Source organism: Lates calcarifer, linkage group LG15 (genome assembly GCF_001640805.2).
Source record: "Lates calcarifer isolate ASB-BC8 linkage group LG15, TLL_Latcal_v3, whole genome shotgun sequence".
NCBI lineage: Eukaryota > Metazoa > Chordata > Actinopteri > Centropomidae > Lates > Lates calcarifer.
Genome location: NC_066847.1, coordinates 11,879,114 through 11,906,859, shown reverse-complemented (window position 1 = coordinate 11,906,859; position 27,746 = coordinate 11,879,114). Strand labels below are relative to the sequence as shown.

The 27,746-nt window shown below is 42.9% G+C and overlaps 1 protein-coding gene across 1 annotated transcript in view; it reads left to right on the top strand.

Annotated features, from left to right (window-relative positions):
• Nucleotides 1-11,237: 11,237 nt before the first annotated feature.
• Nucleotides 11,238-27,746, top strand: part of efna3b (ephrin-A3b) — a 57,124-nt gene continuing 40,615 nt past the window's right edge. The window contains exons 1-2 of the mRNA XM_018680491.2: nt 11,238-11,840; nt 12,142-12,376. Of these exons, the coding sequence (XP_018536007.1) occupies nt 12,267-12,376 (110 nt within the window). The 5' untranslated portion in view covers nt 11,238-11,840; nt 12,142-12,266. The remainder of the gene's footprint in view (nt 11,841-12,141; nt 12,377-27,746) is intronic.

The following is a 27,746-nucleotide window of genomic DNA, read 5'->3' as shown; positions in this document are numbered from 1 at the left end:
TGCTAGCAGTTCTGTAAGATTGTAATTAGGAACAGGGGTGCTGTGAACATTTAGCTCTCAGCAGAATGCTAACATGCTCACAGTGACAATGTAAACATGGTGGTGTTTAGCAGGTATGTTTAATATATTAACTCTTAGCATGATAACATCTGCTAATTATCCTCTGGGGACAGTAAATATCGATACAAAAGTTATATAAGATATAAGATATCTCAAATGATTGTTCCTGCTGTAATAATCTGCATGTAGGGTATTTTGTATAAAAAGTCTGTTTGTTGCATTACCACGCCATAGGTGTTCTGGAGTCCCCTAGACATGATGGGCAGGTGGACAGTAGCTTGTTAGTAGGCTCCAACTGTGAGCGCACTGTGACCTTTGACGCGAGTTCGGAGCTGCGAGCAGCTGGGAGTCCTCTGCTCTGTCTGCTCTCTCTGCCTGTGACCCTGCAGCAAGAAACTCGCACAAAGTTCAAGCTTGGGTCAGAGGTCAGGGAGCAAGAAGTAAATAATAAATATTCACACAGAATGCCCTGAGGAAAAGAAATGAGATTGCTGAATAACATTTTACAATATTTATTTTTGACTGTGTTATGTTGACTGCTATTAGCCCACCACTGCTAAATGACGGTAGCCTGTATGGTCACTCACTTCAAGAAAACACTACTCTAGCTTCCACTGTGACTCTAGCTCTCTCATGCAGTATTAAACTACAGACCCATTGTTGAGTCACCATCACGACAGCATGGTGCTGAGCAAGATATGTGTTAGTGCCTCTCTGTGTCTTTACTGTGTTCTTTGCTTTCTGGGACAATGCAGTGAGAGCAGAGGAAGTTCACTTTTCTGTCCTTTGCAGTGGATCGAACTAACACATTTTCTTCTTACTAATATTTTATGTAGAGTAAAACCTAGTATTTCCGTGGATTACTTTTTGGAATCCAGAGAAGATGTCCTGGAGTGTTGCAAACTTCAAAGTCCCCCCTCCACTAAAAAAATGAGTTTTGCTTATTGTTATTTCAGCAACTTGGATATTTGACCCTCACTGTGCAGACTGATGTATGTGCAGAGAAAGAGAGAAGGCTGTTTTCATATTCATCAGCTGAAGGAGGAGAGTGTCTCTGTGCTCACCTTAAATCTCAGTTTAACACATGAGTATGAGCATAATGTTGTTACATCACAGCTTGTCTAAAAAGTCAGTCGCAGTCTAGTATGCAATGTGGAAACTTGTAACATCCAGTGTACAATGAAAGTGACCTTTTCAGTGAATTGGGAGACATCTTGTGTCGAGCAGTTAAACGTTCAAAATGAAAAATATTATTAACTGTCAGACATCAGACAGTTATTAAAAGCAGAGTATTTTTTAAAATCTGTTTTAAAGGTGCTATGTGTATGTTTTTGCTACATAGCCAACATTAGCAATAAGCTGTTTACTTACTAAGAGCTTCAGCCCTTAGGTTAGAATACACCCTCTGAACAGCACTGCTTCTTCACGGACTGAGGGCAGACTGGATGCTACAGTGACTCACTATTGAAGTGGTATGACGAGACAGGACAGGGCAGGGCTAGATGGTTAGCATGCTAACTTAAGTAGAAGAAAAGAAGCAATAGAAATAGACGATAAGTAAATAGCTTTTAATGTTAACACTGGCTATGTACCAATAGCAAAAAACCTACATGCAGCACCTTTTAAAACACGTCAGGAGGAGATTTTCAAATATATTTTAGTAATAGGTGCTCATCATGTACTGTACTGTCCAGTCCGGGACCTTCTTTGCATTTTGTTTCTCATTTCTTTCTTTTTCTCCACACTCAACTTCTGTCATCTCTCTACTGTCAATTCTCTTCATTCATAATATGGCCCAAAATACTTAAAAAACATGAATAAACTGGGATAAAAATAGGCTTATACGATTAAACACCTGAATTGAAAAACTGATGAAAGCTGATAAAAACATTTAGTTGAAAGAAAACCATGAAAATTGCTTTGATAACATTAAACATAAGGTAACTAAATGCTCTCTGTGGTAGATTACTGCACGTTTCTTTTTTTTTTTTAATACCATATGGAAATCATTATGTAAATACTGGAACACACAGCTCAGGGGAAGTTAGCAACTCGATGTAAACATGTACACAATCAGTGTATATGTGTTGATAATGGGCTAAAACATGTAAAGTCAGGATATTTTTAACTCATTTAAGTACATAATTGCAATCAGTTGCATTATGTCTACACAGTGCATATGGCAGTATTTTGCTTCACGCTGTGCGTATGTATACAAATGCCAGAATACAAGAACTGGCACAGACCACCCTCCAAAGTTATCCCTCATTATTCCCTGCGGTCTCCTGAGGGGAGAGGGATGCAGACGACAACAGTGAGAGGCAGATCTGCTCCTCGGTTAGAGCAGAGAATGAAGGATGAGCCAGAGGAGGACAGTGAAACGATAAAGAGGACAGGAGTAGTGCTCAGAGCCTGCATGTAAAAAAGAGAGAGAGAGAGAAAAGGAGAGAAAGCAAGATAAGAAGAGGTAAGTGGTTTACAGTGCTGGGTACACTGTATGTAGGAGGAGAGGAGAAGGAGCAGCAAGACTAGAGGAGGCATTGACTGGCTTGGCGAGACAATAAAAATAGTGCTGACATGGTACAGTTAATGCGTATGTGTTTGTCAGCATGTAACAGGGAAGTGGGAGAGGGAGAGGAAATAAAATCTTTCCCGGAGAAGTGATTAAAAAAAGAATGTGAAAACAAAGAATAGAAATCAAAGTGAAGGAAAGAGAGCGCTCAGGTTGCCTCGATTACGATTCCAGATGTTAAATCACACCTATTTAGTTAACTGCTGATGGGATCAATGGGGGGAAAACTGAGAAAGGGAGAGAAGATGGAGGGATGAAAGTGTGGGAAAGAAAAGTGGTGGGGGAGGATGGGGAGGTAGTGGGAGATGGCAGGGGCAGCGAGGCCCACTGTGAGAGGAAATATGGCTGCCATGCAAAAAGCAAGAGCAGTGGAGAACAGAGGTAAAAAAAAAAAAAAAAGGAGGGAGGAAAAAGAGGGATGGAGGGTTGAGATGATGGATGTGCTGCTCTCATTTCGTGCCCCCTAACGAAGACTCTAATTAGTGTTTGTGTAATTCCACACTGTCTCCTCCGCCTGCTCATCTTAATTAACTACATTCATCTTCTCCTCCCTCCATCCATCCCTTTCTCTCGTCCTCCCTCCCTCTGCCCTCCTAAAATAACATACTGACTGTCTGAACCCCACCTGGACCAGACCTGCTTTTACTTACTCACTATCTCTCTTCCTCGCTGCCACCCGCTTTTACTCCCCCCTTTCCCTCCATCCTTTTCTTTTACTGTACACATTCTTCTGCCATCCGATGTCTCTCTCCATCTGTTTTCTCCCTCCCTGCCTCACCTTGAAAAAAACTCACTAGTCCTCTTTCTTTTTTTGTTTCGCACTGTCTCTCTTGCAGCCGACTGTGTTAGCGCTTGGCCGGTGTAAAAGCCTGCCCACCCCTGTGAGTCTCCAGAGTCGTGTATTGTGACGGCCCATTTAGTCACCCCAGTCATTAATTTCATCAATAGGCTCAAGAAGTAGCAGCGAGACCAGTAGAAATACATGGCTACTCCACGTGAGTCATACATTAAAACCGTGTGACATTTAGCCCCCCAACGCCAAAACAACAAGCCAATCAATTTGGCAGTAACTCTGTTTAACAATTTGAGGCCGACAAGAGGCAAACAAAACAAGCAGACAAAGGGAAAAAGAGACATGCAAAATGGTTTCACTGAATCTGGCTCTACTTCAACTATATGAGGGCCAATTGGGTTTAGGGGACAGTTACACAAGTGTTTGAATGGCACTGAGAGGAGGAGGAAGAGAGATAGAGGGGGCTGTGTGAAGTGCATTTATAGATGGAGATGACAGGGCTGTTGATGACTGGTCTGTATTGTGTTATTGTAGCGAGCGGCGGATGGATCGGAGTACCTGCCATCATTTAGCCTCACAGTCTGAAATGGCTTTCCTGCTTTCAGCCTTTCAGCAGTCAGTCAGTGTGACAAAGGACTGCTGGGAGTCAGAGCCTCTGTTTCACAGGCACCCCATCCCTGCGCGCACACACACACACACACACACACAGGGGCACACACATATGCATTTGTAAATATTCTGCACACATGGGTACCCACGCGTACACAAACCCAGTCAGACCGGCTGCAGAAGAGGGCCCCATAGCACATGCTGTTGCACAAATCAGGTGCCATTCAAAGTAAATATAAGAGAAAAAATAAATTTCATTTGTATTTATATCTTGTGTTGTATATGTGTGTGTGCATTTGTGTGCCTGTGTTAACATGTTTGTGTATACGGATACAGTGGTAAGCTGCAGTTTGCTGAGAACAGCAGAAATGGTTTTTTATCCTCTTTTGGTATGGACACCAAACACCCGCTTTCACCCATAATGCACCATCACAACCCAAAATACATTTCATCCTTTAAATTTAATGGCTGCCTGTGCTGGGCCATCAGATAGCCATCATACTGCTTGAATGAAAAAAAGACACACAAAAATGCTCAATCTACACACACACACTATATTGATAGCAATTACAAGCCAATCGGTCCCACCTCCTGCTGAGGGTCAGAGGTTAATCTACCGGGGTTTCACCTGACAGCACTTCCTCACATCGCCCAAGCAGAGGGAAGCGAGGGAGGCCGAGAGCTACCGGCAAATAGAGATAGAGCGAGCAAGGAGGAAGCCAGGAGCAATAGGGTGACAGAGATAGCAGTGGAGACAGAAATAAGGGGATTGAGATAGAATGACAAAGAGGAAGCTACAGGCAAGAGAGAAAGAAACGGACAGAGAGGGAGAGAAGAAAGACAGTCAGCAACAGAGATGCAGGCATAGATGACACCGACTGTCTATCGAATCAGGACGGTCCAAATGGGCCAAAATGTCCCCACTGTCCTTTCAAGTTGCTGCACAGATATGATGTCACCATCAGAAGCTCCAAGGAGCCGTGCTTGAGGGTGCAAGGTGCCTTTAGGCATTGATCTCAGATCAGCTTAGTCAAAGGAATACCTAACCTTTAACAATAAAAGGAAAATGCAAATCTGACCTTAGATAACAGCGCAAGTTAAACCTCCTCCCAGTCTCCTAATCTCGGTGCCCACTGGGCTCAGCGTCACCTGTGCTGCTGCTGCTGCTGCTGCTGCTGATGAAATGTAGATGTTACAAAGAACGGGTGGCAGCTGGATTTTTCAACCTGCACCTGTTCCATTTCTGTGTCTGTGCATGTGTGTCTATGGGAGGGAGTGGGGTGGTGGTGGAGGGGGTGCGTTCTTGTGTATGTGTCTATCTGTGCGTGCGTGCCGGCTGTCTTCTGTGTTTCTCTGCCGTCTGCAGAAGTACACTCACAGGGTATGTTACAGTACTGAGACTTGTGATATATGAGGCGTCAGGAACATTTGTCTAAATAGCCCCAAAGCCCAACTACTCTTACACACAAGCTTGCAGCACTGCACACACTGGATGCTTTTGCTTGGAAGACACATGCACACACGTGAATATGCTGCGCTAACTATTGACTTAAGGGACCTAAAGTTTTTGCTTTCTTACCAGGTCTGTAATATGTAGGGACGGAAAACAAAACAGAGGATAAACTCAAATAAACAAGTGGAAAAACATAACAAAGATACTTCTAACTTAATTAAGTAATCACATTCTCCCAAATTACATGTATGAAAGTGCTGACCAAGCCAGCCAACACTATATATGATTTTACATAAAGTTTATTGGCATTTTTGACACAGAATTTTCTAGAAGTAGTTCACACATTTAGTTAATTTTGGCATGTCAACACAAAGTTATTTTGGTGGTGTTTCTCTGTTTGTCTAATTTTTATTTGAAGGTATTGTGTGTCCAGGCCTCACTGGCCAACTAGTATATACAGTATGATCCCTCGTGTGTCATTTAATCAGTTGTTCCATTCTACTACAGTTCAGTTCACTGTTGCATTTAGTTCTGTTTTGTTTGCTCCTTTCAAGGCCCAATGACAAGATTCAACTTTATATATTCAGTTCTTTTGGGTTCTTTTGGAAACCTGCATCTTCAGGTCTACTACTGACACCGACTTATTAAAAATATGCACCATCATCAAAACATCACATGAGGGAAAGGGAGGTGCTCATCCCTCCAGTCAACATCCAGAGAAAAGCTCTGTGTTTTTTCTTTTAATTCGTCACCCTTCTGTGTATGTGAGGCACATATTGTGATATCTATCACAGCTTCTCTGCTGCATGAATTTAAATACATGGTGGAGGAGAGACTTTCTTCTGTGAAACAAAGGTTATGATTGGTATTGTTGTGTTAAATTAAAAGCATGAACCCTGAACTATGAAATTATGTCAGTCATTTTTATTAGGGTGATATCACCTCAATGAGCACATGCAAAAGGGTGTGCACTACGCATTAATTTATGCATTCATTTCTAGTAGTTTGCACCAAAAATAAAACTTTGGATTCTTTCTTTTTTTTTTTTTGATGTGTGAACTAATTTTTGCCATTCAGAAGTATGAATATCAAATAAGTCAGGTGTGTTCAGGTGTTTTTACAGCCCAGTACATCCCCAGTTATTACTGCAGCTCTCCTTCTTCCTCATTTTCTTTTTTCTTCAGCTACTGGAAACCCATCTCTCTCTTCACTGCATGCGCTCTATCTGATTTATGTCAAGATCACGGCTAAAAAAATGCAGAGTAAGTGAATACAGGTCTCAGTGTGTGATTGTGATAGTTGGGAGGGGGGCAAAAAGAGAGATTTGCTATTGTGCGTCATTCTTCGTGTCTGATGCTAGTCAGATATTTCTATCAGCACCATTGTTAAAATGATGGGCCTCTCAGGCTTAGCTGGAGATTAAAATTCCCTGCAGGGCTGCACAGTCTGAATTAATTAAAAAAATACATTTATTTATCCAAAAAGAGACATAAAACATCATCATGACACTTTAATAGCATATGACGGCGGTGGAGGGAGTGTTGACTCATCATATTGAGCATGTGAATGTAACAGAGTAAGCAGCATCTTCTTAAACCATCTAAACTTCCTCATACTTTTCCCATCAACTTTTCTAAATAAATTGTTCGTGTTCCTCCCTGAGAAATCTATTGACAGAGATTTCCCTGTGTTAAAAGTAATATGTGAAATTGGAAACTCAGCAGATTTCAGGTTTTTTGGATCAGTGCCGGTCTCCCCTCGTTGAAATTTGGGATCATCCTCTCGCAGCTATACTGACACTGACTTCTGATGTGCAAGTTAAATAAATAAAATCATTTCTCCATGGTAATTTTCGTCAAACCTGCCAAACGCAGCCTAAATATTTGACATGGAAGGAGAGAAGATCAGTGAGAAGTGAGATCAAAGGAGGGGCGTGTGAGTGTGTGTGTGTGTAAGTGCATGCACAAGTGTGTGTGATGAAACGTATTCTGCAGTGTGATATTTTCAGCACCACTGAATTCCGCTCCATCTCCTCCACACATGGGAGTAATCTAAACTCAAAGCAACGTAAGTGTGTGTGTGTGTGTGTGTGAGTGTGTGTGTGTGTGTGTGAGAGAGAGTGGTCTCCAGCCACTAGCAGCTATTCTTCATATTCCTGTCACCTATTCTTCCTCTCTCTCATCTTCCTCTGTCTCCAAAACAACACACACACACACACACACACACACACACACGTACACTCACGCAAACACACAGACACGCAAAACGATTGTATTTGTCTTTATCAGTCCCTCCATTTTCCTCACCCCTCCTTGTGTTCGGTCTCCTCCGTTCAATATTTCATGCTGTTGAGAGCATATCTATTCTGAGCTCTCTCTCTCTCTCTCTCCCTCTATATATATATATATATATATATATATATATATATATATATATGCCTTCTCTTCCTCAATCCCTCCCGTCTTCTTTAAAAAACCCCTCTCTCTACACATCACTCTTGCTGTCCTCTCCCTCTTTCTGTACCTCTATAAATCTCTCTCTCTCCCCCTCACTTTCTATATCTCATTGCACTCCTAATGTTCTGTGCCCCATCTAACTCTTTCTCCCAACCCTGACTTACATTCTCCTCCACCCTTTCATTTCCTTTTCCTCTTCCCCCTCCCCTCTCCTCTGCTCTCCCCCATCCGTCCTCCCTCTGCTGGCTCAGTTCGCGTGACTGTTCAAAAGTATCAGCTCCTCTTCTCCTTCCCTTAACCCCTCGCTCCTTCTCTCTCTTCTTTCCCCCTTGGATTCCTCTCCAACCAAAACACAGAGAAAGCCCTGTTCTCTCTTTTTGCACCTCTTTCATTTTTTTTTTTGCCCCCCCCCCCACGCCCCCACCCCTTTGCTGTTCTCCTTTTCCCATCCAATCTTAGTGGCACCTCTCCTCCTTATCCTCCTCTCCCTCTCTCTCTCTCTCTCCCTCTCTTTACCTCCCTCCTCCAATGCTCTGTCGTACTCGGCTCCATCTCCACCAACCCAACCCCAGCCCCCTAAACACCCTCCCACCCCTACTCTCCTCCTCGCTCTTAGCCCGTACCAGTGTTGTTTTAGGCACAGCAGTGAAAGGTAAACAGAGAGATTGAAAATTCGTGTCAGTCAGTCGGGTGAGAGAGGGACAGGGAGGGAGCGAGAGCAGCAGAGGTGGTGAGGGAGCTAGAGGAGGCGGGGGGAGTGTCAGTACAATTTACTAACACAACAGTGAACAGCGAAGCAGGCCAAGACACGGAGCGAGCGGGAGGCGGAGTGAGAAAGAGACTCCCAGTTCAAGAATGCCATTGAAATGCAATGTACATGCAAGTGTACCAAAAAAAAAAGTGTTTACTGTATATTCACATCATGTTCATACACATGCAAGGGTCCTACTGAATTCATATGTGCTCTGTTTACTTCCTGGGGGCCCCAGAGCGGGATGTGAGCCCTACAGGGGCCTAATATCCAATTATCAGAGCTATGAGAAAGCTCCGATTAGATTTCGAGGTTGCAGAAAGGAGCACTTGACAGATGTGTTGTTGGCCAGCGCTGGGTTGGAAATGTCATAAGAGCCTCAGTGTCACTGCATGCAGTCAGCCTCGAGGTCGTTTCTCATAATAACCTCAATACAAAAGTAATCCAATAGCACTGCAACCCATGCCTGGAAAATCCAACCTGGATGATTAGAATTGACAGGGGTGTTTGCTGGAACAGAACATGTCACCGTCTGTTTAAAAGAAACCGAACGGAAAGGTGAGAAATTGAACTTTTTTGTTAGACGGGGAAAAAAAGTACCAAATCACTACTTCCACAGGTGTTCGATTTCCAACTTCTTGCACCTGATTTACAGTTTCCTATAAGATGTACCCGTAAAAGTATATTTACAACCCCAACCCTACTGTAGCAGCCATACAGTAAATCATCCATGCTCTATAGGCTGGGATTTAAAGGGTCAGTTCACCTAAATGGAAAAACACATTTCCTTACATAAAGGGGCACTTAGCCATGCAGAATATATATATATTCTCACTTATCTGCTTTTTTTTTGGCCGACTTCAACTTCCTCATTTGTAATCCAATAGGCTAAATATGGAACTTGCATGATAACAAGTGGTCCTCGTTTTCATGTAACGGGAGGTCACACCTGAGACAGTTCTCAGTTCTAAAGAAGACAGTTGGATATGCTGAAAAGCCAGGAGGCTTAGTAAGTAAGATAGTAAGTGACCTGTGACTTAGGGAATATTTTACCACAGATATGAGCTCAAGGTCAAGAATGAACTGCCTTGCCCTTTTTCACAGACTTACTGGTAAGTCTGGAAAGGCAGAGAAAGACAGTCGTAGTTAGCGCTGTAAGGGCAGAAGGAAGGAGTCTGAATATGTTTACATGCCTGTATAATGTACGTATGCATGTATATTTAATTGTACTGGGTATTTGGCTGTACTGCTGTGATACTAAACAATACAGTGTTGCGATAAACAGAGAACATGCAGAGACTGAGGAGAAATGATGGACAGAGGAGCAAGGAGAGGAGGCAAAGGAGGAGTGCTCATTAAAAAGTTGCATGCCTGCTGTAACAGAGAGAGATGGAGAGAGAGAGAGAGGCAGAGGCAGAGGAGACAGGTAGACCACCAGAGACAAAGCTAACAAAAGACAGAGGCAAAATAGCAGAGCCAGGTGGCAGGGATCGCAGAGAGGAGAAAGTTTGCATTGGAAATTGGAGATGAAGGTGAAGAGAAGAGGAAGGGGAGAGAGCGAGACAGAGAGGAAGGTGGGGGGGATTGAATGGACAGCTCATGAGAGGGGTGGAAGGACCGGAGAAGACAGAGGGATTCCCCGATGGCATCTCATCTCTCTCTCTTTCTTGCTCTCCTTCTCCCTATTTCCCTCCTTTTTTCTCCCAATAAATCATTCTGACTTCTCCTTAACCAACTCATTCCCAGCAGGCAGCAAGAAAACTGTAACAATCCTTCTCCTATCTGCTATCTCTCCCTTTTTCTCACTCCCTCCTCCTGTCTCTTTCCATGTCTGGCCTGTTCCTCTCTCTCTCTCTCTCGCTCTCTCTCACACACACACTCCTTAGGTGCACAGTTAGTGGCGGTGGAGTTGACAGAGGAGAGCAAATTACTGAACATTTTAGCGCGTTTCTACAGGACAAAGATGCTACGTTCATTTCTAACTCAGGAATATATGACCAAGAAATTAAACTCGATTATAACTTAACTGCTTTTTTTAAAAAAAAGATTTAAAATTAAATTATGGGATAATTTGCAAAATAAAACAGCGAGTCTCCTCTTATCGAAACTAAGACAAAGCAGAATCAAAATAATATGACTGTGAACATCCCTAATAAAATATAATAAACAATTTGTATCTTTTATTTTGTGGTAGATAGATATTACGTGAGAGGATGTGTGTGTGTGTGTGTGTGTGTGTGTGTGTGTGTGCGAGTCTGCGTGTTAACGTGCTGCAGCTATAAGAGGATTGCACATGATAATAGTGCTGTATCAGACTGACTTACAGTGTCTGGGAATCCAAGTAAGGAGGGGTGGTAGTGGCGAATGTGTGTGTGTGTGTGTGTGTGTGTGTGTGTCAGTCCAGGGGTGTTTTTAGCCTTTTTAATAAAAATGCAAAAGTGTGCGTGTGTGTGTGGGTGTGGTGGGTGGGTGTTATACTGAAAAATAGGCTGCAGATGGTGGCTGCAGACGTATCTGGCAGAGGAGGGGGATTCAAATCCTTCTACTTTTACACCGGCAGTGGAGGTCGAATAATTGACCACAAAAAAAAAAAAAAAAAAACTTCAAGTCGTAGTGATTCCTGATGTGCTGCGACTCGGCCACAATATTGGAGGAATGCGCTTTTGTCGCTCGCTGGGGGTGGAGTTACAAAGTGAACGAGCGCTGCCTACCAAACAGAGAGAAGAGAAGGAGGAGAGAAAGAGAGAGGAGGAGAGAGACGGGTGGGCAGGCTGCTCACCGTAAACGATGGTTGTCGGATAGAGTCTTGAAGACCTAATGAAACTGGCTGGTTGAATTGTTTGCAGCGACTACAGAGCCTCGGCAGACCCGCGGCGTGCTTTGCATCTTTCGGAGTCTTGAAACTGCAGCAGCACGTAGATAACAAGAACACTTAAGAAAAAAAAAGACGAAGAAGAGGACTTGCTTAATCAGATATATTTCCCTCCACCACCACCACCACCTTTAATTTCCCTTTCACGTAAGCGGCGCACAACTCTTTCTCAGAGGACAGGAGCGTTTCATGCCCGGGGGAAGACCGACCTCCTGCTTGGACCCACTACCGGCCTCCCACACTTCTCTGGCGGGCTCAGAAGCAGCAGTTCCCGGTGAGAAGAGAGGACCAGGCTCACGCTCATTCATTAAGGGGACCCCCGCTCATAAGGACTTCCAACAAACACCGTTGTTTGAAGCCCCCCACCCCCCAAGGATTTGTTGGGGAGGGAGGAAGGGGAGGGGGGTGGTGTGGGGGGGGTGTTCGCAGTGTCTGGTTTAAGGTTGAGGGGGGGGCGGGACTTTTTGAGTTTTACAACACTTAATAACCAGAGACCAAGTCTTATCAGTCTTTTATGTGTGCATGCATGAAGCTTTTTTTGTTTTTGTTTCCCCCATCCTTCTCCCGTCTGTTAGGCATTTGCTGGGATGTTTGAGTCTCGTTGTTTGGTGGTGGGGTGAAGGGACCGAGAGAGTGGCCGGAGAGACCGAAGAGAGGGGGGAAACGGAGGCCGAGAGAGAGGGAGAGTGGAGCCGAGAGCATGGCTCTGGTAGCGCTGTCTCTCTGGGTGCTAACGAGTCTCACCTGGGCGAACCTGTTCCAGGTGTCAGCCAACAGGCATTCCGTTTACTGGAACAGCTCCAACATACAGTAAGAAACCCCCCCTTTACTCTTCATGTTTAACAGTGTTTGTTTGCGTGTGTGTGTGTGTGTGCCATTTCATTAGATCTCCACCTGTTAAATGAAAGGAAAATGCCCTGATTTGCATTGTCAGGACTGTCAGCTTCACACCTTCGCACTTTCAGTTCATCAGTGGTTGACTGCAGTTTTTGAGCTGTGCTTGCATGTGTCTCTAATGCTTTATCAGGGTTGCAGCAACCACCTTTCTTTCTTCCAACTTAGATCCACACACACCATTTAAAGAGGCCTCTTGTGTTTTTTCTGCACGTTAAAGCTATTGTTGAGTCTCGAACTGTTCTGCCAGACCTCGACTGTGAAGTCAAGGTGGCTCCAAACCATCTTTTCAACACCTCCACTCGCACCGCTGCTCAGGCGTATTCAGTTTCTGGTCCTCAGTCTAACACCAGCCTGTGCACACTGTAGTTTATTCGCCTCCACCTTCAGCCACTCATTCACGGCAGAGGGAGTAGAAAGAGAAGAGAAAGAATCACATGTGATTCTCTCGCCTTCCTCTCCTCTTCTCCCCCTCTCTCCGTCATGTGGCTCTCCTCTCTCAGTCTTTCAGGGCTCTTTCTCTCTGTCTTCTCCTCTATCTGGTTCAATTAGGAGCACTTCTTCATCCTGACCCCATTGTGTTGTAGCAGTGTCACTATTCAATCTCTCCTTCTCGCTCACCCTCTCCAACTTGCTCTCTCCTTCTATCCCTCTCTAACCCCCTTTCTTGTTTACACTCAGTCCGTTGGCCTTTTTGTTATCCTCCTAATCCCTCGATCCTTACCCCTATCTCGATTCAAGTGAAAAAGCTCTTTTTCCCTTGCACTCTCTGTCCTTTTTTGAAAGCTGCCTTTTTAATACTGTCCTCATGAGTCCATGGCTCTGCTGCTGGATTCTTAAGAATGTAGTGTCAGTCTGCAGCAGCACATTGTAGGCTGATCTCTCCTTCTACAATTCACACTGAGATCTCGCAAGTTTACGCTGCACCACCTGAGTTTCACCACGTCTTAATCTGTGCGTCCATGTCTCATATTTTTAAATTTACAGGTGCCCTCTCCACTGCTCAAAGTGCGTAGATAAAGTGCCAGATTTGACATGAAATATTAGCTAATTTTTAAGATTTCATTCTAGTGAGCCAGCTCAGTGAGTTGTGATTTATTTCCAGTTCCTGCTAAGGTCACAAAATAGTGTAACAATCAGCCTAGAAATGGTTGGTCTCGGAGGTGCACGACAGCGCATGTCACACACTAGCACACACCTTCCTCTTCGTTCTCCATCTTGCCACGAAGCCTGTCTTCGTGTGAGTTATGTGTTGGGCTGCCAGGCGTCCCTCAAAACATCTCAGTATGTGGTATTTACCTCTTCAGCAGAATGCACCGGGCTCTTAAGACAAGCGGCCCTGACATACAACGGTATATGTCGTTTTATGACTATGCTTATTAAAGACGTAAACAGTGTGAAAAGTGATCCATTTTCGCCGACAGTAACTCCGGGCCGATGATTTTAGTTTACAGCGTGAAATAAAACTATGAGAGGCAATTTATGCCTCACAACAGAATTACCATACATGAAGTACTGCGTAAAGTAATAGGAGCGGAAAAAATAAGGTTATTGGTTGTGGTATGATTTCTGTAAACAATATTAGTTTTCCTGAATGTGAGAAAATTATTTCCGCACATTACAGAGAAACTAATATTGCAAGACACGGTTGCTGCTAGTGCATTTTAGCTGATATTTCTCTGCAACTCTCAATGTGAAGAGTGCTCAGTTTCAATTTCTATTTCTTTTTTTTGCTCAGTAATAATTTGATAATGCATGCTAATGAAATTCCACCTTTGGTTTTCATATCTGAGACAGAAGTTGATTTAGATGAAAATGTGGAGGGAAAAAAAAACGCTTAAGGGCATAAAGGAAAAGGGAGATGAACCCGGCACCTCGGTACAATCAGCTCGGCGTAACATGAGCAGTTTTAACCTTGGTAGAATGTAACCCTAGTTAAGTGATATGTCAGCTGTTCGCCACTGTATAGTCAAAGTGTTTACGGTTTAAAAAAAAAAAGCTGCAGTAGGTGTTTAAGACAAAGCAGAGGGAGGAATAAATGAGTCTGGAGCAGACTAACCTTTAACCTGACTGTCCAGGACCTGAGTGCTGCAGAGCCCTGCAGTCTCCCCCTTCTCTCTCTCTTTCTCTCTCCACACGTTCACTGCCAATACTGTTTTCATCCCAGCGGCAGAATATTCTTAGCCCCTGCAGTGTGAGTCTTAGCGTGTGTGTGTCTTTTATAAAAGACTGTGGTTAATTAAAGAACAGTGCATCTCAGTGGACTTGCCTCATCCCTGATCTTCCCATCTCCTCCTCTCTCTTTCCCTTTCTCGCTGCACACATGCACAATGACAATGTATGAGCAGTGAGTGGGGATAACTTTTTCAATTCAGCCTACTTAGTGAATTAGGAGACAAAGGGGCCATAGACAGCAGCACACAAAAGACAGATAAACTGCAGGATAACCTGTCTAATCTACTCTTTCATACGCTCTTGTGCCATTTTTCAACAGGCTCAGATCCTATTTCCAGCATTTATTTTAATCTCCGGCACTCAACACCACAACATCGAACATTTGTAGGGCTGGCTAGCTTGTCTCTAGCCGTTGGCGATCGGCCTCTCTGGAGTTTCTCTAACTCGCAGTGCAGTGTGGAGGTTTAGAAGGCCAATAATAAGCTGTAGTATAGCTGTCAGTTTGAGTGGTAAACACATTGTAAAGCCTCAGGACCCTGCAGTTTCTCAACCAGCTTCTGACCCCGAGCCACTCATCAACCACAAGAGACAGGCTGAAACTGTTACCGAGGATTAACTCCTTCATACACAGGCATATGCAGACACAAACATGTGCGTGCATACACACATCTTTACATGAGCACATGCTAGCACACTCACATATATTTACAATTATGTGTGTTCATGCAAACATACACATTTCCCTGCTGTGTGCATTTTTTTTTACTTTGAGAAGATGGATCATTTCCTGCGTCTGCATCTTGCACAAAGGCTGTTGCCACTGCCCATCAGTCACTTGTCACCGATATCCCTGGGCATGAACGTGTGTATAATGGTGTGTGCTTTGTGTGTGTGTATGTATGTGTGCGCTTGAGAGCCAGTAAATGTGTGTGTTTGCCCTCTTACAGATGTCTCTGTTCATTGATGGGTGACCGAAACAAAAACAAATCCATCAGTCCGTTAAATCACACATTATCTTCCACCACCTGGCAATTAACCACCGCTGTGAGTGTGAGTGAGTGTGCGCACGAGTGTGTGCACGCGTATACATGTGTACGTGCATAATCTAATAACGCAGCAGTTAACTGATTTGCATAATAGATATCTGGTGATATCTCTTAATTTATCAGTTGTATATTTCAGAAGCGATTAGCTTCTGAATAAACAAACGCACACGCATCTCTAGATGGTAGGTTTGTGCGTGTCTTTGCATGTGGTGACACTGTCACCTTTAACGCATGGCACTGGAATGAAGCCAGCTATCGCAAGCAGATTTCGCTCCTCATATAAATTCACATGCATATGTGTGGTAATCGACGCCGAGGTGGAACTTGTTTTATATTCATCCAGCTCGACAGAGTGCGCAGAAACACGTCACGCAGGGCAGGAGAGAAATAATGCAAGAATATGAGAAGAGAGAGACGGTGAGGGAGAAATACTATGGGACTGGCTAGAGGGAAGAGGACATCAGGAAGAATACCGATGGATTTTGCGTTGAATTATAATAAAGTGGGGGGAGGAGGGTCATCATAATAGTGATAATAATGCTTGGCTGGTGCCCTGATGCACACGCACACCGTGTCCTCACATTAGGCACCATAACACAGGCCTAGCTTGTGTGTGTGTACACAAAAGAGGGAAACGTAGATGCAGACAAGAGGATTAAACAGGCCAATCAACCATCCCCTTGACAGCAACACAAACCTATCTGTCTCCCAGCCCCACTTAGGACAACAACATTTACATTTATGAATATCTGCACAAAGGAGAGTTATTACTCACTCACTATCTCAAGGCCTGCCTGTGTGTGTGTGTGTGTGCATGTGTATGTACAACCCATCCATCATAGAAGTTTGCACTGCCGCTACGTATGTCAGCTACCACTGTGATGTGTGTTTGCGCACAAGCACACACACACAAAAATGGAAAAAAACCCTCACACACACAGGCTCAGCGATCATCGTAACAGTTATATAGACACAGTGATCAGACTATTCATTAGTAAGGAATAATAAGGCCACATAGTGTACGGGTGAATGGATTTTGGTTGGCGTAGCGACGTGTGGGTGTGAAAGTGTGTGTGGCGTGCAGACAGTCGCACAGAGACGTCATTAATTAAAAGCAATAGGGAACACCTGTGTGATGGATGACTACTGTTTGCATAATAAGATCCAGTGGTCTTCTCTCTCCCTCTCTCTCTCCCGTGCTGCTGTTGCTCTCTCTCTCCATATGTGTGTGTAGGAGTAAATACATTTTTCTGATTGGACAGGTATTGTCTGGTAGGTGTGCACAGCAATAAGGGACATTGGCAAGAAAGGAGGAAAAGAAATGAATTATTTTCTCGTCCTCTATCTTTTTTTTTCTCTTTGGGGATGAGCTAGATTTCAGGAATGAGCTCCCACCTCTCTGTTCTCCTCTCATCCTCCAGTTGCCTGATGGGAAAGCACTCTTGGGGTAGTGGTATTTTGGGATCCGTGCGGTTTAATGTGAATGTTGTGAGACTCTTTTCGCTGTCAAATTAACTTGGACTAAATCTTGCCAGTGCTAGAAAATGCGTTGCCTTGCTCTGAGGTCTGGTTTTCCTTCACCTCACCTCACCCGCACTTTCCTTTTATTTCCTCCTTAACACTCCCCTCACACACTTTCAGATTTTGACCAAAGCCCGCCTCGAATGTGGCATTCTCTTAACACGCCTCCCCACAGATCCTGTAAATTTTCACACTCATATAAAACGCTTGCATTGATCTTTAGAAAAAGATAAGCTCCGAAATATCAAGCCCACCCTGTTTTTCCGTATCTTCCATTTCCTCAAACGGCGTCTCGCTTACATGATTCACTAATCGGAAGCGTTGCTGTGAAAATGGGAAGCTGATGTTCAGTGGTCGTATTAGCTCGGCCTTGAGTTAGATGCTAACTGGACAGTGTAATGGTATGGATTCAAAGGAAGCTGCTTATATGAGAGTCATACTGAGTTGGGCAATTCTGATCAAGCCTGACATGAAGTAGGGGGTCTTACAGGTATAAATGCCCGGCCTAGGATTGGTGTTGATTTAGGAGAATGCTGATTCCGTGCTAGTGGCTCAGTGGTTAGCACTGATGCTTTTGCAGACCGTATTTAGGCTTTTTAGACTCATTGCTAGAAAATAGTTGGCTAGGATTAAAAACACTTCTTCCTTAGGTAATTTCTTTTATGAAACTTCCTCCACAAACTGAGCAAAGAAAGACGTTTTCTCTTTAGAAGGAAGGCTGTGACTATTTTACAGCAATCAGAACCATAATCAGAGTGAGAAAAATATTAATCTCGATGTGGATCCAAATCATATGTGGCCATATGATCTAGATACAGTAAGTTGTTGCAGGAAAAGTGAAATAAAATGCAGAACATAGCGTCACTGCCAGTGTTTCCCACTGGTTGAGGATTTATTTTTGGTAGTCAACCTCAGGGGAGGTGGAGGTGTAGCGTGGTCGGCTGCAGTGAATTCACAAGCTACTGAAAAACTGCACTTGAATGCTGCGCTCTTGCAGACTTTTCAGTCAATGCTCAATTTCATCCACATTTTCACACAAACAAGACAAAATAATGACAATAATTATTATAAAAATCTGTTTGAAGGGGTTGAAATCTATTTTAATGGGCCACCCAAATAAATGCTGCGTATGGCGGCCTACTTATGCACATGTGAGGCTAAAACATGTTTTTCTCTAACAAATGTGGCATATAAATTATATTTTAAATATAAGAACACTTTTTTATAAATGTGAATAAATGTTTTTTTTGTTGCTAATGTCGATCTGTTTTTATGGCCTCAGCACGTCTCGGGTGAAATTTGGCCAAAACATCAAGGATAATGCATGCAGAACCAATATGTGTTGATAAAGTGATATGGATTTACTTGAAATGTGTCCTTATCAGTGCTTGGAGGAGTGATTTATGTGAATGATGACACAGACAAATCCTGGAAAGTCATAAATTAACGCAAAATCATTTTTTCCATCGCTTCTAATGTCAGGAAAATTTAGGGTTTCGGAGCATTGAAGTGCAGCCACAGTTCTTATTTCCAATGTAACTGCTGTATTTTTTTTGTTTGTTTTCAATAAGCGTGAATAGCATGGTTGGATGGAGCATTATACCCCAGATAGAATCAGTCACAATAAATTTGAAATATTGAATCCAGTCTGTATCTTTGAAGAACTTTTGATTGTTGTTGTTAAATCAAATATTCTGTGTTTAATATTTCCGCATCTGCCAAAATGTGCATGCATGTTTATTATTTGCCACCTGCTGGGAACCCCAACAGCTTAGAGCAGCTCAACTAAATCCTGGAGCAGACAGACTTTTGTCAGTTAAAAAAGCTGATAAAATGGTCTTATCTCTATGCCTGACCAAGTGTGTATCACTCTGAGGCATTTTAATCAGTTAGGATAGATTTCCCTAGTCAGAGATGCTTGATAAATATGATCCCAGGTTTGGTTTTTGTGTGGATCTCCCTATGCCATCAGCTAGATTGGACAGTCTAAATTACCCAAAGGTGTGACTGAGAGTGTGAGTGATTGCTTCTCTTGCTCGTCCTTGTGTTAATGCTACCGTACACTCTCTCAGAAGTGCTGTCTGGACAGTCTGAAAGTGATTAAAAGCTCCTCTCAGGTGTTCGGACAAGGCAGGCCTGCGTCGCCCAATTACTGTAGCTTTCCAAAAACCCGACAAATCTGACAGCCACACCTGCGTTCCGTCCAGGTGTGCCGAGGTGTGAAAATGGGGATGAGCGCCAAATGTGGTGCAGATTTTTATTTTTCTCCACATTCCTAACCCCCCCCACCACCACCGCCATCACTGTCCACATTCACTGCTGAACTGCACCGGCCGCTTCTGTGTTGGCAACGACAGAGAGGCTGTTTGCTTTCAGAGAAAAGACGAGAGGATTGCAGCCAAAAATTTGGATCAACTTCTGAAAAACAACTGGCACAGATATGAGTCGATAGACAGACTCTCCCCTCACCTCCAGCTCATGTTTTTGGATCACAGTGACTCAATTCTGGTCTCCAGCAAAAAACAGGAAAGGTGGCTTCTTCTGTGATGCCTGTAAATACAATGATTCATTTTCAGAAGCCTATCTATCAATCTGTCGCACCAGCAATTACTTCCACTTTATAATCCCCCTTCTCTGTGTCCTCCAGCTTCTATGTCAAAATATCAAACAAGACTTTCTTGACATGGTTTATGATGCAAAATCTGACTTTTCCGTGAGAGTACATTTCATGCTTTTGATTAAGTGGCCACCTGCCTGCTGTGCTCTCCTGCCACTCACCCAGTGGCCGTGAATGAGCAGGTTTGATTGTACGCTAACAAATGCACATCCCATATCTTTAAGGGATGGCAGCAGCAGCAGCAGCAAGAGTTCACACAGACTCATCTCCATTGCTGATTACAAGATGTTTGGTGGTATGCATAACCTGGAGGTCATCTCAGGACAGTGTATGATTAATGCTAGGGCCTAGAAAGGAAGAAATGTGGAGCTCGCTATACTGTCACTAAACATCTTTTCAGGGCAGTTTGGCTGGATAACGGCATGGTCTTCACCAGATCTTAACGATAAATTCTCACGTTGCAATAACAAGAGAGGCTGTCAGTGCAGAGTCATGCAGTGTTTGTGCTGATTTAAGTTAAAGCGGTGCCGTCTGAGGCGGATGAATTGCCTTTCCTTGACAGCCAAATTATTGAATGACCGTCTTCCCTTGTTATCTGTAGATTTTAGGCAAAAAAATGCAGGGCAAAACAAGAATTTATCTCCCCCACCCATGTGTTAAATTTGAACAAATTGTCCACAGAGAGCAAATCCCGCAGCGATGGGCTGGAGGCAGTGCACAAAAACACTCACACATATGCAAACACACACTCAGATGCTCACTTGATGTTGTTGTTGATATTAAACATTATTCTCTGAGCCAATGCCTAAGCTCCAGCAGTGTAATCAGGTGCTAATAACAAGGCTGTGATGTTTACAAGCTGTTTCAAAGCGCTTTATATATCTGTGTGTGTGTAAGTATTCTCTATGTGATGTCTACTCTATTCTCCGCCAGCGCTGCTGGGGCTTTGGGGAAGGGGGGGGGTACTAATAATGTAGACTGTCAGCTCTTGCACACACACACGCACACACCAGATGCTCATATGGTGTGTTTGTGACGTGGCTAATGATAGCAGCGTAGCGGCAGTCTGAGGCCATATGCTGAGCCTGATCACAACAGAGCAGTGTGATCTAGCGTTAATAAACTCTACCGACATGGCAATTAGGAATCCACCACATAAAGACACATACAGTCGCGTGCAATAATGCAGCTGTTTACATCAAACAAACACACACACACATACATACATACATACACACACACACCGGGAATCAACTGCCGCTGAACCAGGACAGGACAGAGGAAGCAGCAGGAAGGAGAACCACTGCATTGACAGGAAGAATGTCTATTGTCACTGCTCGCTGAGCAGAGATGATGCTCATTGTTGAGCTTTGATTATGGATGTTGTTATCAGTTCATCAAGACGTAAACATCTTCAGATCTGAATTGTGAGCGCGTAGGAAATAATGAGCAGTTTTATTCTGTTTTATTCTGAAGGTGGTTTCTCTGTTAACGGGTTTTCATAAGAAACAATTATGGCGGGATATGAGAAAGTCTCGATAGCGAAGGTTTGATTTAGCAGCCAGAGGGGGAGAAAAAGGAAAGACAGGGTCCTCTCTTCAACAAACTGCAGAGGACACAGAATTATGCTTATTCTATCCACAGAGAGAGCTCGGCAGAGAGGGAGAGAGTCTTTAATTGAGGTTTTATCCATTTAAGCTGTCACTAAGAGGCCAACTCTGAAACCTTTTAACCACTCTCCTCTCAGTAATGACACAAATCAGAGAGAAAATGTGTTTGTGTCTGAGCGTCGATGTGAATGTGTGTGGGTGCGTGTGTGTCCGCGCGTGTTAGTGGTTCGTGAAGCAGGAGGGTAATTATGCGGAAATTGGGAAATGGCTAAGTGAATTATGACCTTGTTTCAGCAGAAGGCTTTAATCAGTCCCAGCCAGGCCAGGGGAAGGAGGCAGAAATGTTCGCTACACAAGCACTCTGGTTCCTGATGGCAATAGCAACCAGTCAGTAAAAGTGACAGTCAACTGGTCTGATGTGTCAGTGGGAACCAGTCAACAAGTGATTCATAGACATCAGTGGCACAAGTATTCAAGTGTAATCATGAGGCTGCAGTGGTTTTGAAGTGGCATTCTTTTGTCAGTGTTTTGGTGTTGTAGTTTGTTTGAAGCATTTGGTTTTCTTTTCTGCATGTAGAATGAGCAACCATGTGTGCAGGGCTGGGTCATTATAAAAGCTGCAGCTGATGATTATTTTTATTATTGATCCGCCTGCCAGTCATGAACTTGTTTAATTGTTTTCTCTATGAAATGTCAGAAAATAGTGAAAAATTTAAGCTTGGTTACAATTCCCCAAGCTAAAGGAAAATCTTCTGCATTTTTGTTAAAAAAAAATGACTGAAAAGATCATTTGATTATTAAAAATACCTGCCTAATATTTTTCTGTAAATTGACCAATTGTTTCAGCCCTGACAATGATTTTCCAAAAAATATATATTTTTGGAATTGTATTGTCACTTTAAGATCACTGGGGCTGCAACTCATGATTATTTCCATTATTGATTAATCCACCAATAATTTACTCAATAATGTGCGACCTTGAAAATTTCATGAAGTAATTAAAATTGCACCCAAGGTGACGTCATCAAGAACCCTCAAATATTCAGTTTGTGATGATGTAAAACAGAGAAAGGCAGTCATTTTGATCTTTTTGAGAATGTTTTATATTCTTGCTCAATAAATGACTTAAGCAGTTTATCAGTCATCAAAATGTATTATTTTTCAGTGGAAAATCATTTCAGTTCTGAAGATCATATTATCGTTTTACGAAAATCCATTTTCCACTTAAAAATGGAACAACTTCAGTTATTTAGGTCTTTGTTTCACATGCGTTCAGAGTTTTGTCTGATGCAATGCATACTTGCACTTAATTTGATTATTTTCCATATTGTGATATAGATATATAAATACACCAATAAGCCTGAATAATAAAATAAAACTCGAGCAAATTCAAGTGTTGCTGGCGCTGCAGACTGTTGACTGTTTACTGCAGTAAGATTTATGTCAGATTGGGAGAGTGCTCTAAAATGATCAGGCGCAGTATGAGCGATAAGTAACTTTTTGTCTCTATAGACCCGGTGGGGGGGGTTTGCTTTCGTGTTTATCTAAGTGCACAAATTTATGTTAATGGAAGTGCACAAAGTCTCGCCATTTCAAGTCTTTCCTTAAGTTGCTAAACCATTTCATCCTGGAATGAGTAAAGAAAAGAGGAGCATAAATTGAACAAGATGTAAACAAAGTAAACTTGCAGCCCAAAGGACACAATGAAAAATACAAGTGATTGCGTGATGTTGTTGACTGATTTTAGGTGGTGCAGCACAGAATGAAGCTGTGCAATGAACAAAAATGCAGCGCTGCCAAACATGTGCACGCTGTTGTGATCGCTGCCAACAACATGTCATTTTGGTCTCAAACTGGCCATTTCTCCTGTGAAAACATGGCTATCTTAATTTTGTTTTGGCACATTTCCGCCTCTAATGTTCACATTTTTGTGTGTGAGAGGATGTGTGTGCTTGTGTAGATTTTGAGTGTGTGTGCTTGTTCATGTATGAATGGCTCTTGCTGTTCAGATGTGTGCAGGGTCAGCAGCACTGCTGTGTGTCAGTGTGTCTCAGAGTGGCTCTGTTTGGTTCTGGTCTGACTGTCTATTTCTGTCAGTGCTGGATCGATGGCATCCTACAGACACTGCACTCTTCTCTTGGATGTTTCAGCCTGTTCCTTCTCTCTCTCTCTCTCTCTCTCACTGTGTATCTGTTGCTCTTCCCTCCCCCTCTTCCCTCTGCCTCTCCGTCCCTCCTGTTGGCTCGGCCTCTTGCCATCACTTCCTCTTCTCCTCCTCATTGTCCTCCCCTGCATCATCGTACTACTCTCAAGTCTCTCTTCAGATCAGACAATGAGCTCTCGGTGTGTGTGTGTGTGTGTGTGTGTGTGTGTGTGTGTGTGTGTGTGTGTGTATTTTCAGAGTGATTCTTGCCGATTCTTTATGAGGGATTCCTGTTCTTGGCTTCACATCTTGGCCACTTTGTGTTGGTGTGCTGAATGCCAATATATGCTACAGCTCTTCACTGCTTTTTAAGGGATTTGTACATCTTTGTTTTTGTGTGTGATTTAATGCTGGAAAAAAACAGTTGATTAGTCAGTCTACAGAAATTAATCCACAACAGTTTTGATAATCATTTTAAGCAAAACACAGAATACTCATAATGTTCAAGCCTGGACCAACGACTTCCTGGTTCTCTCAGAATTATATTGTTGTCTGTCGAATATGTTGGGGTTTTGGACAAAGTGAGCTATTTTAAGGTGTCATATTAGGCTGTGGTTAATTGGGAGAGTAAACAGTTAATTGATTGAAATAGTAAAGAGATTAATAGATGATATTCAGTAGCTGCTGCTCTACTGTGAGTAGAGGTAGATAATATGGATAAAAACTTCTGTCATTGTGTTATGTGTGTAGTAGGTTGAAACAATAAGTTGATTTATTGCTAACTTCATCTGCAAAACCTTAATTAACAACTATTTTGATTTGGTATGTTGTTTAAGGTTTAAAATGGCAAACAGAAACCTCAAATGTGAAGATCTTCTTATTTTGTCTCTTGAATTAAGATTTTATATATTTGCATTTTAGATGACTTGAAATGGCAAATTTATTTAAAACGAGATTAATCAGGATTTAAAGCCCTAAAATGTCATTTTATATCACAATATCGATATAAATATCATCATCAGTAGTAAATGTTTTGGAAATTCTGTTGAAAAAAATTTATTCAAGCACTTGTTCTCACCTTATTAATAATGTTTCTGTCAAGAGCCCCTCAGGTAAAGTAGAAGAAAGTTTAAACATTGCTAATAAAGTGAATTCAAGGCATCAATTGTATGCAAGATTTTTTGGTTAAACAGGGATCTATCTGTTGATAACATTTTCTAGTGTGCAAAAAGTTTGTTGTAATTGTTACCTGCTGAAAATTTTATTGAGAGATTATTTATTGATGAACTGGGAAAGTCATTTTTGCCATATCCACCGAATTAAATACCTGACAAATCCAGGTAGTTCATCACAGCGGTGCAAAAATCCAATACTACCATAAAGCAACCCCAGGCATTGATTTGCAACTTTGCCTGCAATGACAGTTGACAAATTTCTATTGACTTGTAGTATATTGTTTATTCATCCAACATTATCTGCAAGGTGTACTGTATGTGTGTGTGAGCTCCTCGGTCTGTGTGTGTGTGTGTGCATGCAGGATTTCATGTATATCCATGTTTTTGACCTTTGGTGTGCAATTAAGTCTGATTTTTGTATGTGCACATGCATTTACATGGACAGCTGTGCCTTTGTGTATACACCGAACAGAGTCAATGACCGTCAACGGAGGGAGATCGAACGAGGTTTGCTGAGAGCTAGTAATGCTGGCTGGCCTCAGTGCTAACACCCACGCTGTCTGTAGGCTCTGCTCTCTGCTCCTACGCTTTGAGGCACAGGAATGTGCTAGCACTGCTGTAGTAAGGCCGCATATGAATGAGTGTTTACTATCTCGCTTGGGCCAACTTCTCTCTCCGGCTCCGACTATCATGTTTTTAATGAAAGTCCAGGACAGCTGCTGGAGGTGGATATGTACGCTGTCTTTATTTCACTTGTACGACAGGGAGGGAGGAAGAGAGTAGAGTATATAGAGAGGGGTGGAGAAAAAGGGGTGGGTGGAGGGGGTGGTGTACAGAGGATGTGGGGGTTGCAGGGTTGTTGTAATGAATGTACTGCAGTTAAAAAGAATTCTGTGTCACTTCCCGGGAGAGAGAGAAATAAAGGTGGGGGGGGAGAGAGGGAGATGTGGGAGGAGATGTTGTGAAATAGGATGTGTTGTGTTGGTGGAGCTCTGGCTTTGCAGCCAGGCAAACTCTCCTCCCACCCTAGTATGTGCGTATATGTGTGTGTGAGTTTGTGTGTGTGTATGGTACAGAGAGAAAGTGAGAAAGAAGGCATGTGAATGCCCCACAGCCTACAAGCATACCACCCACACACATTACCCACATGTATTAGACCCATACATATGCATACTCCTCATTTCCCACTTCCATACACACACACACACACACACACACACACACAGTCTTTCACCAACACACACACACTCACATGTAGGGAAAACTCGTTTCACAGGGACAATATCTGTCATTACCTCCCACAGATTCCTCATGGGAGTACATTGTTATTTTCTTCAGGCTCTGATCAAATAAAGTGGAGCAAAGACCGAGCATACACACACACACACACACACACACACACTTCTCCACACACACATATAGAAAAACACACACCATACACTCCTATCTTTGCTAAAGCATGATTGAATAAAACACAGGATGATGACACCCATCCGCCCACTTGCTATGTGTGTGTTGTAAATTGTTGCTCACACCACACATGCTGAGTGTTTTTTTCCCTCCTTGAGATGTATAGTAAATCCCAGCATATGTATTGCATCATGCATTGCAATTTTCTACAGTATCAGTTCAGATAATCAAAGGCTCCTTGACATCCTTCCCTACCAGGGGATAGGGCTGCAGAGATGGGAGTGGATAGGCAAAGCGTCATATCTGTTGGCCTCTGTTGTTGCTGAAATGGAAAAAAAAAGACGAAGAGAGCTCACAACAAGAAAGACCAGACTTGAGAAAAAAATCATTGATGGAGGGCGAAGGGGAAGAAGGGGAGGGCACCGAAGAATAGAGAAAGGAGGGCCCTGCAGAACAGTACTGCCAAAACCGAGGTCAATTGTGATGAAAATGGCTGTTCACATGACCACAATAGCGGCTGAGTGACAGCACTAAAGCAGCATGGACGGGCTTATCCTGATCACTCAGGGCCTTGACTGGGGAAACCACAATGCCCTGGAGATCTGTCCTTTTTGGGCTTGGAGGATCACAGAGCGCCCACGGTCCCAAGCTTTGGCCCTGAAATGTCCCTGACATTACCATATCAATGCCGCCCCGGCTATTCCGCCAAGGAGCAGGGCGGCTAGCGATAGTGCCTCCCGGTTAGCATCGTCCTGTGCCTTCACAAGGCTATTCAGTGGGGAGTCAATGCTAACTCAATGCTAAGTGTGAATGGGAAGAAGTGTAAGCTCACTCCTGCAGCGTGAACCCATGTCTGGCGGTACATTCAGGCCAGTGTTTTGTCTGCATATGAGTCTCTCAGTGTCTCATTCCTGCTTTATCTCCCTGCCCCGCTCTGTTTTTCTCATTTGAAGTTGTTGTATATAAGACTGGGTATCAAACCTCAGTAAGCTTTGAAGCCAACCGAAATCCGTCCGTAGCACAGAGCATCGAAAACTTTCAAATATGAGCGTTGGCATTGAATGTTTGCTCTTCTTCACTTATTCTTTGATTGAATTTTTTGTTTGGAATGATAATTTTGCCAACTGTATTTTATTTATGCCAAGTTCTACAGCCGCTTGACAACTTTAAGAATAATCAAAAGTAATAAAAGAAAAGGAAAATCAAAATTTGAACATCTACAACACCATTAAAACTGGACAGGCAATCACTGGTGTGACTGAAAGTTCCTGCAGAATAACTACTAAAATTACATTGTAGGAAGATTATTTTCTCAGCTACCTTCAAAGTCCAGAGTGAACTTTGAAACTTAACACAGAAAAGAAGTTCTTTAATTGCTCAGAGAAAATTGACAGAATGGAATAGGTAAACTCCTCTTGGATTGGGCTGCACCAGATTTTCGTAAATCTATTATTGAGTTGAGCTTGTGTTTTACTAAATTGGGTTGCAGCAGTAAAATTTAAGCAATGCTATTGCGAATATAGACTAGGTAAAGAGTAGGTTGGGTTCCAGGAAACGGGGCAGTATATTTGAAAGCAGTCAACACATCA